Source organism: Stegostoma tigrinum, chromosome 25, assembly GCF_030684315.1.
Source record: "Stegostoma tigrinum isolate sSteTig4 chromosome 25, sSteTig4.hap1, whole genome shotgun sequence".
NCBI classification, from domain to species: Eukaryota; Metazoa; Chordata; class Chondrichthyes; order Orectolobiformes; family Stegostomatidae; genus Stegostoma; species Stegostoma tigrinum.
In genome coordinates this window covers 50,851,191-50,868,181 of record NC_081378.1, presented here as the reverse complement: position 1 = coordinate 50,868,181, position 16,991 = coordinate 50,851,191, and the positions used below count along the sequence as shown (strand labels likewise).

The 16,991-nt window shown below is 45.4% G+C and overlaps 1 protein-coding gene across 2 annotated transcripts in view; it reads left to right on the top strand.

The window, feature by feature from the left end:
- Positions 1-5,406, top strand: part of ntn4 (netrin 4) — a 45,727-nt gene extending 40,321 nt beyond the window's left edge. For both annotated transcript variants that reach the window (XM_059654739.1, XM_059654738.1), the window contains one exon: positions 4,280-5,406. In XM_059654739.1, coding sequence (XP_059510722.1) covers positions 4,280-4,413 — 134 coding nt within the window. In that variant the 3' untranslated portion in view covers positions 4,414-5,406. The remainder of the gene's footprint in view (positions 1-4,279) is intronic.
- Positions 5,407-16,991: the final 11,585 nt, after the last annotated feature.

Below are 16,991 nucleotides of genomic sequence, written 5' to 3'. Positions count from 1 at the left end.
GCCTCATAAGACCCTGAGACGACTTTTGAGCTCAGAAGGCTGAGGCTGATGTGATTTTTTTTTGAGGTCACGGTATCGGGGGTGGCACAGAAGAGGGTAAATGGAGGTGGGTGTGATCTAATGAAAGTTAGATTAATGACTGAATGGCCTCCTGCTGCCCTGATGTCTCCAGCGGAAGTAGGTGAAAAGGTGAGGACTAGGGTGAGACCATACATCTGAAAGAAATAAGAACAGGAGCAGGCCTTTCGGCCCGTCCAGCCTGCTCCACCATTCAATATGATCATGGCTGATTTGACATTCCTCACATCTACTTTCCTACCTGTTCCCATAATTCCTCTACTGATCAAGAATCTATCTAGCTCAGTCTTAAATATACATGAGGTGAGCAGATGCAATTCAATTTTTGGTCATACCTCCTGAACTTAGTTTCAGATTCCCAAATCCACATTTCCAATGCGATCGTCCTATGTAAACATGTCATGTTGTTATTACATCCTCCCACCAGGGGTGCCTCTGCATGAGAGTTTAATTACAATGTGACAAGGTTATGTCAGCAGAATAGCCCATATAGATGTGAAAGTAGATTAATAATGGCAAGCACTGATCAAAAAAAAAGATAAAGAGATTCTGTTTAGACTAGGGAAAAGTGATTTTAAGCCTTTTTGTATTTAATAGTTGCCCTGTTTTCAAAGAGCTTTGAGCAGATGATGAGTTTTGCATCTGATGATTCATTAGTTGCTGTATGCCTTGAGTTATCTGCATCATGAATTAGAACCTGTGTTGCAGACTGAGATGGACAGATGGCAGGGGAATTTTGGGGTTAGTGTGGTGCCAGGAACAAAATCTGAGCACTTCCCAAATTTTAATTGCGTGTAACTACACTATAAAAATCAGAGGCCGGGGCATGAGGAGAAAGTCCCAACTCCCAAGGATTGAAGAATGTTTAACACTCTTTTGAATCGAACAGTTGTTTCCTTGTGGTCACTGAAGGCACAAAGCTCCTTGGAGGTGTTAATGAGAGGCATCGTACCCAAATTGGATCCAGTATGCCAACCTGAGCCTGCTTCATGACATGGTCGCTACTGAAATGTTGAATGGATAAAGGTTAACCATGCGATGAGGCCTGGAGCCAAGCACAATTATCCCCTCTCAGCTTCCCCCTCCCCCTTCCTCGGAGCTCTGAGGGCCTGTAGGCTGAAACAGATCCCTCGGAAATGAGTGAACAGCCTCTGGCTTAGAGACACAACCAGTTCATCGAAATGGGGCTAAAGCTGCTGTTTGGGAGAGTCTAGGGTCTCCCAGGTCAGGAAGCCATTTGGTTAGACCCCTAAGATGGAGGGGCCTTGACCAATCATCTACTCCTTGAGGAATTGCCCTAAAATCAGGTCAGACATGGTCTAACTGAACTGTGCTAAACAGCCCCTCTTGGCTCTACCCTCAATCTTCAGGACTTCTCTTGCACTATGCTAGAAGACATAGGAATAAGTGATAGAAGTTGGAGAAGGTCATTTGGCCTCAAAAGCCCTCAAGAAGATCTGTGCTGAAATGGTTGGCACCTCAATGCCACATGTTGATCGAACTCAGTCCTGACTATTTTCAATTACCCAGTTTCTACTGCTGTCTGAGGAGAGAGTTTCAAGCACTAATGACCTGAGAGAAACTATTTTATCTCTTCTTGGTTGCAAAAGGGAAATCCTTCATTATTAAACTGTGCCCCTGAGTTCCAGGTACCCACATGAGGGGTCACATGCTCTCGACATCCACCCTGTTATTCCCCTCCTCCCTCAAGTCTCGTGTCTGATAATAGGATAACCTCTCATTCTTCTGAACTTCACCGAGTATAGGTCCAACCTGCTCAACATGACCTCATAAAGCAAACTCAATCTCAGGAGTCCGTCTCTGAGCTGCATCCAATATAAAGATCATCTGTTATTCTTCCTGAGTTCTCTGACTGAAGCCATATGCCTGGTGATTATTTGCTGGACTGTGGTTTACCACAGATAGGGTGTGAGGCAAGTCTTATGTTTACCTGTGCTGGGACTAATATTAAACCCTGTGCTGGTGGTGTTAATTTGATCCATGGACTAGCTCATTACTTCAACCCCTCCCAACACAAGTATATCTCTCCTCATGCAAGGAAACCAAACTGCATATAATATTGGTATGCTCTCACCAATGCCTTCTATAGTTATCATAAGATTTCCTCACTATTGTGTTCTATCCTTCCCTTGTAATAAAAGCCAACGTTGCAATTGTCGTAATTGTATGTTCCCAATTTCAGATTGTCATTCAGGCTTGCAAACTTACACATGCTGAAAGCTGTCTGTATTAATATTCAGGCCCAGTTCCTTGCAAAAAGTATGTGTACACGCATTGCATCTGTTCCAACTCAACAAAACAGGCAACAGCTATTCTCTCACCTCATTTCTCAGCAATGCCTTAACCAATCAGAGGTAACTGCCTTACTTGAAATTTACACAAAGCTCGACAGTTAACTGTCAGCCATCATTAACTGGTGTATTCTCCATGGCAGTGCCTGTTCCAATCAAAGTCTGGTTGTGAACCAATCGACACTACCCACTCCTACAGTATTTCCAGATGAGGGCAAAATGAAAACTTTGACAAAATGTCTTTCATCTAACCTTGTGTTTTATACCTCCGAACAAATATGGCTGTCCCTTCAACATATTTGAATGGAATCTATTATTGAAAATGGTGAAGAAATTATTCCTCCTTTTCTCTACAGAGAGATTCTCCAAAATTGACCTGCGTTTGCCGACTTCACCACTTCTTCTGCACTAATTCCACACGTTTTCTACATTTGATAGGGTTCCACATGGTAGGCAGCGCTGCAAGGTTCGATCACATGGAATCCAGGGAGAGCTGGCAGATTGGATACACAATTGACTTGATGGTAGGAAGCAGAGGGTAATAGTGGAAGGATGCTTGTCAGACTTGGAGGCCTGTAAGTGATGGCTTGCCTCAGGTGTTAGTGCTGGGCCCATTGCTTTTTGTTATCTATATCAATGACTTGGATGAGAATGTACAAGGCATGATTAGTAAATTTGTGGATGACACAAAAGTGGACAGTATTGTGGACAGTAAGGAAGGTTATCAGAAATTGCAGCAGGATCTTGATCGGCCGGGGAGGTGGGCCAAGGAATGGCAAATGGAGTTTAATATAGATAAGTGTGAGGTGTTGCATTTTGAAAAGTCAAATCCAGGTAGGAAATTCATGGTGAATGGTAGGGTTGTACGGGGTGTAGTGGAAGAGAGGGACCTTAGAGTTCAGGTGCACAGTTCTCTGAAAGTGGAATCACAGGTAGACAGGGCAGTGAAGAAGGCTTTTGGCAAACTGGCCTTCATCAGTCAGGTCGTTGAGTACAGAAGTTGGGAAGTTGTGTTGCAGTTGTTCAGAATGTTAGTGAGGCTGCACTTGGAGTATTGTTTTCAGTTTCAGTCACCTTGCTACAGGAAGGATGTTATTAAACTAGAAAGAGTGCAGAAGAAATATACAAGGATATTGCCAGACTCAAGGTACTGAGTTATAGGGAGAGGTTAGACAAGCTAGGACTTGTTTCTTCAGAATGTAGGAGACTGAGGGGGGAATCTTATAGAAGTGTATAAGATCATGAGTGGTATGGATAGGGTGAATGCACTCAGTCTTTTTCTCAGGGTTTGGGAATCGAGGACTAGAGGGTGTCAGTTTAAGGTAAGAGGGGAAAGAATACACAGGAACCTGAGGGGTAACTTTTTTACACAGAGGGTGGTAAGCATATGGAATGAGCTGCCAGCGGAATTGGTTGATTTGGGTGCCTTAACACTTAAAAGCTATTTGGGCCAATACATGGATGAGAAATGTTTAGAAGAATATGGGCCAAGTGCAGGGAAGTGTGGATGGACATTTTCATTGGCATGGACCAGTTTGGGCCAAAGGGCCTGTCTCTATGCTGTAGGACTCTGTAAATCATGGACCATATTTTCTGATAGTTATTTCCACAAGTGGTCAGGCTGTAACTGGCATATAGTCAGCTATAAAGTGGATGCTGTCTGGTAAGAATCGGCAGGAACCGTCATAACATGCCACTTCAAAAAGAAAGACTTGCATTTATGTAGGACCTGCCATGGCTTTAGGATGTCGAAGAGTATTGCAGCCTGTGAAAGCAGTACACCAATTTTGTTCTCAGAAATGACCATTGGTGCTATTTCTTCATTTCCAGCATTAATCCTCCTCCTGGTGCTGAGCACTGCATTAACCTGAATCTTTCACTGTTCACAGGTACAGAGTATCTAGTTGCTGGGCATGAGGACATTCAGAGCGGCCATCTGATAGTCAACCTGAAGAGCTTTGTCCAGGCTTGGAAACCTGATCTCGGCCGAAGGATAGCTCACATCTTGAGAGCAAAGTGCTAGAAATGCCCTGTGTTTGAAAGCAGTGTGATGTTTCCCGATTGTATTGAGCAGGTCTCTGTCCTAAGGGAATCTGTCAGCCAGTGATCATTATGTTAAAGCCCTCAAACACAGTGGTTTCAGATCTAAACTGGCCTTGGATTCCTTTCTTTCTTCAAAAAAATTCTTTTGCTTATTTTGTATGTAATAACGCACTTTATTAGCTGACGGGTCATGATGGGGAGAGATTATTAGATATGCAACTCGAAAGTTTAATGCATTAAGGTGACAGGACAGTTAATAGCTATACTCCAGCTGTGAAACCCTCGCCACTTCTCCCCACCCTCCCCCATACACGCATACGCTCACACACCCACATACATAGACTTAAAAACAAAGACATACGCACAGACATAGACAAACCCACACACACATACACACACACACACAACACACACTGTCACATAGACATGCACATGCACACAGGTATACACACACACATACACACACACACACACACACACGGCTCTGTAACACTGACATGGATTTTGAATCAGAGGGACATTGCTTTGGCGGAGTTTTGGTGGTTGCAACATTGTGTCCTGGTAGTTGGCATCTTTCATATTGGTATCAAGGACAGATCCCACACACCGAGCATGAAGCTGGACCCTTCAGACAGTTCAACGGGCTACAGGCCCCCAGCTGTAGTAGACGGTTAGCTTTATAGTAATAAGTAGCGTCCTTAAACAGAGTTTTGTTGTTCTGATTTGGAGTCTCCCTTTACCACTGGACTTTGTGTCTGACATTAAAGGTTTTCTGCAGAAGAATGATAATTTTATGTAAATGTAAACCTTATGCACTGGACTTAAAAGGGAAAATTGCAGTGTTACATGTTGATGTGTAGACTTTGAACGATAAAGTATAGAAATGTGTATGCACTTAGCAGTCCAATGGATTTGCAAAATATTTTGCCTTTTTTGACTTCTTAATTTACGCAATAAAATTGGCTGAACTGTACATTCAGTGTATCTTTTCTCCTTCACTGAATAACAAGCTGTAGGGCCTGAAACTGCGTTCTTGCCCTCGGTGTATCCTGAGTGTAATTCTAGGTGGGAGAGGGAGCCATGAATTATGACTGATCCAGTCCTATGATCAGAAGGCCATGTTTTCTGATGTGGTTAGATTTCTGACCAGCATCTCCTTGTCCATGACATGAGGGACCATTGGTCCAGGACATTCCCAAGCTCCTTGCAAGCTGACGGGGCCAATAAAACCTCCCATTTGTGAGGCAAATGTTTTTATTCATTCATAGGACATGGGCATTGATGGCTGGGTCATCACTTATTATCCATCACTAATTAGAGAATAGGAAAGGTAGAAAAAATGTGCTGAAACACTTTCAGCCTGATCCACCACTCAATCATATCATGGCTGATCTCCAACTCTGTCCCGGGTTCCAGTTTTCTCTCCCATAACCTTTGATCCTTAGTTTCCCTTGAGAAGGTGAGCTGCTGCCTTGAACCGCTGCAGTCTGTATGCTGTAGGTAGATCCACATTGCCTTTAGGAAGAGAATTTTGTCATTTTGGCCCAGTAACACTGAAGGATGTGTTTCCAAGTCAGGCTGGTGAGTGCCTTGGAGGGGACCTTGCAGGTGGTGGAGTTCCCCTAGATGGTAGTGTCATGGTTTGGAAGTTGGTGTCTAAGAACCTTTGGTGAATTCTGTAGTGCATCTCAGTGGCACAGTGGTTAGCTCTGCTGCGTGACAGCGCCAGGGACCTGAGTTTGATTCCAGTCTTGGGTGACTGTCTGTCTGTGTGGAGTTTGTATTTTCTCCCCGTGTCTGCGTGGGTTTCCTTCAGGTGCTCCGGTTTCCTCCCACAGTGCAAAGATATGCAGGTTAGACGGATTAACCGCGGTAAATGTGGGGTTATGGGAATAGGGCAGACGAGTGGGCTTGGCTGGGATGCTGTTTGGGGGGGTCTATGCAGACTTATTGGGCTGAATGGCCTCTATCTGCGCTATATGGATTCTGTGATTTTGTAGATAGTACACGCTGCTGCTACTGAGCATCAGGGGTGGAGGGAGTGGATGCTTCTGGATATGGTACCGATCAAGTGGCTGCTTTGTCTTTGATGGTGGCAAGCTTCTTGAGCATTAAATGAGGAGTATTCCATCATACTCCTGACTTGTGCCTTTGTAGATGATGGACAAGCTTTGGGGAGTCGGGAGATAAGTTACTCACTGCAGGATTTTTAGCCTCTGACCTGCACTTCATAGCCACTGTGTTTACATTAAGAGCCCAGTGTAATTTTTGGTCAATGGAACCCCAGATGATTGACTGTGGGGAATGGCAGTGATGGTCAAGGGGTAATGTTTAGATTCTCTAGAGTATCCAGTCCCTGGGAATCATTCCAGCCCTCCGCCTCTAGGCTGGCCAAGGTGTGATGTGTTCATTACAAAGGAGCAAATGGACCACACACTGCAGTTTGGCTCCTGCTGAAGCACCACCATCGATACCCCCACCCCCACCACCAACAGACCACGTCTCTCCCCATACATCAGTCCCACCATCCCAGGAATCAGTTTGGTAGACATTTGTGCTGTCCCTCAACTGCCAGAACGTCGTTCCTGAGATAAGGAGACCAAAACTGCACATGGTACTCCAGGTGCGATCTCACCAAGGCCTTGTACAATTACAGCATGATATCCATGTTCCTACATCGGAATCCTCTCACTATGAAAGCCAATGCACTATTTGTTGTCTTCACTCCCTGCTGTACCTGCAAAACTTATCTTCAGCAACCGGGGGTATGAGAACACCTAGATCTTGTTTCACCTACTCCCTTCCCAATCTATTGTCATTCAGCTAATAATCTACCTTCCTGTTTTCAACCAAAGTAGATAACGTCACATTTACCCACATTATACTTCATCTGCCATGTATTTTGCCATTCACTCAGCCTGTCAAAATCACACTGAAATATCTGTGCATCCTCCTCACAGCTCACCCTCCCACCCAGCTTTGCGTCTGTCCACAAAGCTGCAGATACTACAATTAGTTCCCTCATTTAAATCATTACCATACATTGTAAATAGTTGTGGTACCCCACTGGTCATGGACTGCCACTCAGAAAAATACCAATTTATTCCTAAATTTTAATTCCTGCCTGCTAACCAGTTCTCTCTCCTTGTCAGTACAGTAACCCCAATCCCATGCGCTTTAATTTTACATGGTAATCTCCAGTGGGATCTAATTAGAAGTTTCCTGAAAGACCAAGTTACCCCACCCACTGAATTCCTTCCCCCCTCCCACCCTGCCCATCAACTCTATGAGCTAAATCTGCTGGAATGTTTTGGTGATATTCCTTTTATAAATCCCTGGTGACTCTGACCAATCCAGTCACTGTTTCCAGATGCTGTGCTACTAAATCGTTTATATTGGGCTCTAGCAGTTTCCCCACTGTTGATATCAGGCTCAAAAACAAAGTTGCTGGAAAAGCTCAGCAGGTCTGGCAGCTTCTGTGAAGGAGCAAACAGGGTTAATGTTTCGGGTCCGGTGACTCTCAGAACTGTTCTGAGGAAGGGTCATCGGACCCGAAACATTAACTCTTTTCTCCTTCACTGATGCTGCCAGACCTGCTGAGCTTTTCCAGCAACTTTGTTTTTGAGCCTGATTTACAGCATCCGCAGTTCTTTTGGTTAATAATTGACTAACTGGTTAATAATTCACTGTTTTCTCCCGACTCCATTGTCAATCGGTAGGGTTATATTAGTTATTCTCCAATCCATAGGATATGTTCCAGAGTCTGTAGAGTCTTGAAAACAAACCACAAAAGCACCCACTATCTCTAGGGCCACTTCCATAAGTACCTTGGTATATAGATTATTGAGCCCTGGGGATTTGTCAGCCTTTAGCACAGATTTTCTTCAGTCCCCTCCGTTTCACCAGACCTTGTACGCTCCAATATTTTTGGGACTTGATTTGTAAAGACAGAACCAAATATGTATTTAATTGTTGTAACTTCAATGACACAGATGCTGGTGGGTTCCTACATCAATTTCACTGCCAACATCCATTTCAAACCCACTGACTACCTCGACTACACCTCCTCTCACCCATCTTTCTGTAAAAATGGTATCCGATATTCCCAATTCCTTTGCCTCCACTGCATCTGCTCCCAGGATGAATCATTCTACTCCAGGACATCCCAGCTATCCTCCTACTTTAGGTCCTGGGAATTTTCCTCCTCTGTAATTATAAATGCGCTCAACCGATAATGATGACCATGAATCCATTGTCGATTGTCGGAAAAACCCATCTAGTTCATTAGTGTCCTTTAGAGAAGGAAACTGCCATCATTACCTGGTCTGGCCTACATGTGACTCTAGATCCACAGCAATGTAGATGACTCTGAACTGCCCTCTGGGCAATTAGGATGGGTAATAAATGCTGCATGGCCAACGATGCCCACACCCCGTTAATGACTAAAATAAAAGCCACATCTCCTCCATTTCCCACACCTCTGACCTCAAGCTCCCCCACCAACAACAATAAGGACAGAATCCCCTCAGTCCTTACATACCACACCATCAACCTCCAAATCCAATGCATCATCCTCCAACATTTCCGCTACCATCAGACTCCACCACCAGAAAGATGTTCCTTCCCTGTCCCTGTCCACTTTCCGCAGGAACAGTTCATTCCGTAACTCCCTCGTTAGATCTACAATCCCTACCAACCCCTCTTGCACACCCAGTACCTTTCCTTGCAACTGCAAGAGTGCAACACCTGCCCTTACACCTCCCCTCTCACCTCTGTCCAAGGCCCAAACAATCCTTCCAGATCCAGCAGAAATTCATGGCCCTCCATCCAACCTGATCTATTGTATCTGTTGCTCCTGATGTGATCCCTTCTAAATCGGGGAGACCAAACACAGACTCGGAGACCAGTGCGCAGAGCATCTGTGCTCTGCACACACCGACCAACCCAACCTTCTGGCTGCCATCCATTTTACTTGTCCCTCCCACTCCCCTGGTGACACGTCCATCCTTGGCCACCGCCACTGTCAGAGTGAGGCCAAAAGTAAGCTGGAGGAACAACACCTGATATTTTATAACTCACAGCCCTATGGCCGCAATATTGGCCTCACCAGCGTCAAAATCCCTCCCCCCCCAGCCTTCCCATGTCCTGCCTTTCCCCTTCCTCCTCACCTTCCTGACCTGATCTAACCTGTCCATCTTCCTACTATTTGCTCCAACCTTCCTATTGACAATCACTATAAACCTCCTTACCTGCATCCACCCATCACCATCCCACCTGCCCTTTCCCCAGTCCCCATTTATTTCTGGGCTCCCCCCACCCCAAGTCCTTACAAACAGTTTCAGCCCGAAATGTTGACTTTCCTGCTCCTCTGATGCTGTCTGACCTATTGCGCTTTTCCAGCCTCACACCTATAGACGCTGTTTTTGTTATTGGTCAGCCGTTTCTTTCTCCCTCGCTGTAACTTCCCCTGATTCTGACTTTAAGAAATCTACATTTGTCATTCATCTTTTTCTCTCCGCATCCCTACAGAACCTTTTACAATCAGTTTTTGTGCTTTTCTGTTAATGTTAATGGAAGCAGGATCTCAATATTGTGGGTGATAAGGTCAGTCTTTCTGGTGCTGGCTGTTAGCCCAAATCCTTGTAGGCCTGAGAGAACCAAGCTACAAACTGCTGTGGGTCACCTTCGGCATCTCAAACCCACGAGATGTTGCCTGTAAGCAGCAACTCACAAAGCCAAATGCAGAGAAACCATTCCCTCAGGATCACAGAACAAGATGGGGAAGGCTCCAAACCAAGGGCTGGGCCACTCAGGGACAAAACTAAAAAGAAAACCATCAGTTTATATCTGACCCGAAACATTAACTCTGATTTTCTTCTTCACCCGCTGAGCTTTTGCAGCGACTTCTGGTTTTGTTGTTGTTTTTGGAAACAGTAGGAGCAGATTTATAAAAGCCTTGGAAATGGGAACAATCTTTAACAGGAGCTTGTTGCTGACTTCAATCTAAGGATGAAGCACTTTGACCCATGGACACATTTAATGAGAGAAAGTGCTCAAGACTCAATATTGAATAGAATAGAATATCCTTTTATTCTATAGGGTTCAAGGGCTCAATACTTTGCAGAGATTCGAGCTAAGTAAGTGAAGGAAGGACGTCACCAGAGAAATATCTGTGAATTTAACTTCCCAAATTGGAAACTATGGAAAGACTAAAAAAACCCTTGTACTTGCGACTGTGTCAGCAGATAATTCCTAAAAATAGATTGGTATTTGTTCTGTTTATAATCCACTGTGAAACATTTTTATACTGTCACAAGATATCATTTCCCATTTTGTACCTGACTTTCTATCAAAGACGATGAGGGGAAAAGTGCTTTTAAAATAAATGGCAAAGTTTGATTAGATTAGACTAGATTCCCTACAGTGTGGAAACAGGCCCTTCGGCCCAACAAGCCCACACCAACCCTTGGAGCATCCCACCCAGGCCCATCCCCTTTTAACCCACACACCCCTGAACCCTACAGGCAATTTAGCATGGCCAATCCACCTAACTTGCACATCTTTGGATTGTGGGAGGAAACCGGAGCACTCGGAGGAAACCCATGCAGACACGGGGAGAAAGTGCAAACTCCACACAGGCAGTCACCCAGGGGTGGAATCGAACCTGGGTCTTTCTACACTAATTACATGACAGATGCTGAATTAACAGCAGATAAGCAAGTGCCCACTTGCACATTTAGCCATTCTGAGGCAGGGTCACTCAACTCAAAATGTTAACTCTGATTTCCCTGCACAGATGTTGTCAGTCCTGCTGAGCTTTTCCAGCAATTTCTGTTTTTGTTTCTGATTTCCAGCCTCCACAGTTATTTTGGTTTTTAAATTAGCAATAAAACTCAGAAATGTGAAGTGATACATTTCAGTTGGAAGACGAAGAGATGAAATGGAAACTAAATGCTGCCAACTTTAAAAAAATGAAGGAACCAAAAGGTCCAGAGATTTTGGATACTTAGACTTAGCAGCAGAACAAGTTAAAGAATCTGAAATGGAATCCTTGATTTTATGAATTAATACAAAAGTGAGAATGTTGCTTTAAACCTTCCTGAAGGTGCCAGTTCACCCTCAGCAGGAGAGCTGTGTTCAACTTGGAGATTCATTCTTTCAGAACAACATCAAGGATTTGGGAAATGAGTGAAAGAGATTGTTGAGAATAGTCCTGGGGATGAGGAATGTCAGTGATGTGGAGGGAATGGGGTTAAGCAAAATATTGATCAAGACTTCTAAAGCCAAGAATGGTTTGCGAACATACGAACGAGGAACAAGAGTAGGCCATTTGGCCCTTCCAGCTTGTTCTGCCACTCAGTAAGATCACAGCAGATCTAGCTTTACCCTCAACTTTATATTCCTGCACATCCCAATAATCTTTCAAGCCCTTGATCATCAAAGGTCTATCTACTTCTACCTTAAAATGTATTTACAGATTCTCCATCCATTGCTTTTTAAGGAAGGAAATTCCAAAGACTTCAACCCTCTGAGAGAAAAGAATGGTTCCTCATCTCTGTCCTAAATGGGTGACCCTATATTTTTAAATAGTGACCCCTAGTTTTATATTTTCTCATAAAAGGAAACATCCTCACGACATCCACACTGTCAAGGCTCCTCAGGATCTTATATCTTTCAATTAAGTCAACTCTGACTCCTCTAAATTCCAGATGATACACTCCCAGCCTGTCTAGCCTTTCCTCACAAGGCAATTCACTTATACTATCTTGTCTGAACTGCTTCCAACACATTAACATCCTTCCATACATAAGTACACAGCATTCCAGGGATAGTAAGATCTGTCGATGCTGGAGTCAGAGATAACACAGTGTGGAGCTGGAGGAAAACAGCAGGCCAGGCAGCATCAGAGGAGCAGGAAACTTGATGTTTTGAAGAATCTGAAGAAGGGTCCCGACCTGAAATGTCAGCTTTCCTGTTCCTCTGATGCTGCCTGGCCCGCTGTGTTCCTCCAGCTCCACAGCATTCCAAGTGTGGTTTTAGTGGAACAACTAAGAAACTGAGTTTCTAAGGAAGGGTCACTGGACCCAAAGCGTTAACTCTGATTTCTCTCCAGATGCTGCCAGACCTGCTGAGCTTTTTCAGCAAACTCTGTTTTAAGTAGAAACTGCTTTTAGTGGCTGAAGGAGAGGCAGCCAGAGGAAACAGGTAATTAGCAGATGAATGCGGGAGTAGCACAAAGGGATATGTGGAATAAACCTTACACATAAAGCAGCACTTTGGTGAAAATATCAGACTGATTTGGGACCGAGTCACTCCCTAAAGCAATAACTGCCCAAATTCAAACTGAAACCATAAAGAAAACAGGAGTAGCAGTCAGAATTTTAAACTGAGTACAGAACATAATTGTATTCACTTGGCAAAATAGTGCCTTTGTGTTAGACTTAAATGAACTTCACACATGCTCGAGTAGACAATAGATGGATATTCAACAGTGCTCACTGCTCTGTCAACCAAGCAGCAGTAAAGTGCTGAGTTACACCACAGTACAAAGAGGTTTCATGTATCTAATGACAGACATTGCTATTCTATACATTCTTTTAAAAAATGAAACATACAGATGAAACCGGACGAACCATGGAAAAGCAGTAACCTGATGTGATAGAATGCTACTTCAGGCTTTCAATCACTTCCTTAAAGCACTTCATGTCAAAACATCTAATCTTTTGAGATAACAAGGTGTGTTGCTGGATGAACACAGCAGGCCTAGCAGCATCAGGGGAGCAGGAAGGCTGACGTTTCGGGCCTGGACCCTTCTTCAGAAATGGGGGAGGGGAAGGGGGTTCTGAAATAGAAAGGGAGAAAGGGGGAGGCAGATAGAAGATGGATGGAGGAGAAGATAGGTGGAGAGGGGACAGACAGGTCAAAGAGGCGGGGATAGAGCCAGTAAAGGTGAGTGTAGGTGGGGAGGTAGGGAGGGTATAGGTCAGTCCAGGAAGGACGGACAGGTCAAGGAGGCGGATGAGGCTGGTAGGTAGCAGGTGGGTGTGGGGCTTGAGGTGGGAGGAGGCGATCGGTGGGAGAAAGGACAGGTTAGGGAGGTGGGGACAAGCTGGGCTGGTTTTGAGATGCAGTAGGGGGAAGGGGAGATTTTGAAGCTTGTGAAGTCCGTGTTGATTCCATTGGGCTGCAGGGTTCCTGAGCAGAATATAAGTTGCTGTTCCTGCAACCTTCGGGTGGCAACATTGTGGCACTGCAGGAGGCCCAGGATGGACAGGTCGTCCAAGGAGTGGGAGGGAGAGTTGAAATTCTTTATTCTTTCATGGGATGTGACCATTGCTGGCAAGACTAGCCAGTGTTGCTGTCGAACCTTGTATCTTGCTGGAGCCATTTCAGAGGACAATTAAGAACCAACCTCTCAAATAAATCAAATTACCGCAGATGCTGGAAATCTGAAACAAACACAAAGTGTTGGAGGTCTGTCAGTATCTGTGGAGGGAGAAACAGAGATAACGTTTTAAGTCTGGTATGACTCAGCTTCAGAACATTCAGACCTGCTATTTAAGTTTCTGCTAAATGTCAGCCACATCTCCTTTAAACATTCCCCCTCTCACCTTAAACCATTGTACTTTATATTTCCACCCTCAGAAAGAGACTCCAACTATCCCCACCTATCCATGTGCCTCATAATTTTATACACTTCAGTCTGGTCACCAACCCCTCCCCCCTCAGCCTCCAACGCTCTCATGAAAACAATCCAAGTTTGTCCAACCTGTCCTTACAGCTACTACACTCCCATCCAGGCAACTGGATGCCTTCTGCGCCCTCTCCCAAAGCCTCCCATAGTCTAGGGAACCAGACTGCACACGGGACTCCAAATGCGGTGTCACTAAAACCTTATACAGCTGCAACAAGACTTGCCAACTGTTCTCCTTGGACAGAAAATCCTGAGAAGAGATACGATCGAGATTTGAAGATCAAGAGTGGGCTGGGCAAAGTAGATAGAGGGAAGCTGTTCCTGTCTGCAAAAGGAACCAGAACAAGAGGGGCACAAATGGACCAATAGCGTGTCACAGCGTGGAAACACACCCTTTGGTCCAACCTGTCTGTGCCGACCAAGTTTCCCTTCAGTGCAACTTTCCTGAATTTGGCCCATATCCCTCTAAACATTTCCTGTACACGTACCTGGTCAAATGTCTTTCAAATGTTGTAAGTGTACCTACATCTATCGCCTACCCTGGCAGCTCATTCCACCCTCTGTGTGAAAATATTGCCCCTCAGGACCCTTTTAAATCATTCCCCTCTCACCTTAAACCTATGCCTTCTAGTGTTGCACTCCACTACCCTGGGGAAAAGACCTTAGCTATTCACCTTAGTTATGCCCTTCATGATTTTACAAACCTCTATAAGGTCACCCCTCAGCCTCCTATGCTGCAGGGAAGATAGCCCCAGCCTATCCAGCCTCTCATTATAACTCAAACCCTCCAGTCCTGGTAACATTGTCATAAATCTTCTCTGCACCCTTTCCAATTTATTAATATCCTTCCTGCAAGAAGAGCAAGGGGCAAGTAAGGAAACACTCCTTCACTCGAGGAGTGGTTAGGGTACATAGAACATAGAACAACACAGCGCAGAACAGGCCCTTCAGCCCTCGATGTTGCACCAGCCTGTGAACTAATCTAAGCCCATCCCCCTACACTATCCCATCATCATCCATATGCTTATCCAAGGACTGTTTAAATGCCCCTAATGTGGCAGAGTTAACTACATTGGCAGGCAGGGCGTTCCACACCCTTACCTCTCTGAGTAAAGAACCTGCTTCTAACATCTGTCTTAAATCTATCACCCATCAATTTGTAGCTATGCCCCTTTGTACAAGCCAATGTCATCATCCTTGGAAAAAGACTCTCACTGTCCACCCCATCTAATCCTCTGATCATCTTGTATGTCTCTATTAAATCCCCTCTTAGCCTTCTTCTCTCCAATGAGAACAGACCCAAGTCCCTCAGCCTTTCTTCATAAGGCCTGCGCTCCAGGCCAGGCAACATCCTGGTAAATCTCCTCTGCACCTTTTCCACTGCTTCCACATCCTTCCTGTAATGGGGCGACCAGAACTGCACGCAATATTCCAAATGAGGCCACACTAGCATTTTGTACAGTTACAGCATGACATCACGGCTCCAGAACTCAATCCTTCTACCAATAAAACCTAACACACCGTAAGCCTTCTTAACAGCACTATCAACCTGGGTGGCAACCAGGGTATGGAATATATTGCCAGTAAGTGTGATGGAGGCAGGTTCAGCAGAGTCTCTCTAAGGGAGCATTGGATAATTATTGGGATTGAAACAATGTGCAAGGGTGTGGGGAAAAAGCACAAGACTGGCACCAGGTAATGATGCTCGTTTAACAAAGTAGTGCGGGCAGGATGGGCTGAAAGGCCGTGTTCTGCACCTTAACACTTATTTGTAAGATTATGTGACATTTCTGGGAAGGAGAGAACAAGACAAGCTGTCTCTTGTATAATAAAATGTGAGGCTGGATGAACACAGCAGGCCAAGCAGCATCTCAGGAGCACAAAAGCTGACGTTTCGGGCCTAGACCCTTCATCAGAGAGGGGGATGGGGGGAGGGAACTGGAATAAATAGGGAGAGAGGGGGAGGCGGACCGAAGATGGAGAGTAAAGAAGATAGGTGGAGAGAGTGTAGGTGGGGAGGTAGGGAGGGGATAGGTCAGTCCAGGGAAGACGGACAGGTCAAGGAGGTGGGATGAGGTTAGTAGGTAGCTGGGGGTGCGGCTTGGGGTGGGAGGAAGGGATGGGTGAGAGGAAGAACCGGTTAGGGAGGCAGAGACAGGTTGGACTGGGTTTGGGATGCAGTGGGTGAGGGTGAAGAGCTGGGCTGGTTGTGTGGTGCAGTGGGGGGAGGGGACGAACTGGGCTGGTTGAGGGATGCAGTAGGGGAAGGGGAGATTTTGAAACTGGTGAAGTCCACATTGATACCATTGGTATCAATGTGGACTTCACCAGTTTCAAAATCTCCCCTTCCCCTACTGCATCCCTCAACCAGCCCAGTTCGTCCCCTCCCCCCACTGCACCACACAACCAGCCCAGCTCTTCCCCCTCACCCACTGCATCCCAAAACCAGTCCAACCTGTCTCTGCCTCCCTAACCGGTTCTTCCTCTCACCCATCCCTTCCTCCCACCCCAAGCCGCACCCCCCGCTACCTACTAACCTCATCCCACCTCCTTGACCTGTCCGTCTTCCCTGGACTGACCTATCCCCTCCCTACCTCCCCACCTACACTCTCTCCACCTATCTTCTTTACTCTCCATCTTCAGTCCGCCTCCCCCTCTCTCCCTATTTATTCCAGTTCCCTCCCCCCATCCCCCTCTCTGATGAAGGGTCTAGGCCCGAAACGTCAGCTTTTGTGCTCCTGAGATGCTGCTTGGCCTGCTGTGTTCATCCAGCCTCACATTTTATTATCTTGGAATCTCCAGCATCTGCAGTTCCCATTATCTCTGAAGCTGTCTCTTGTGCAATTTACAGCGTTCACAAAGAA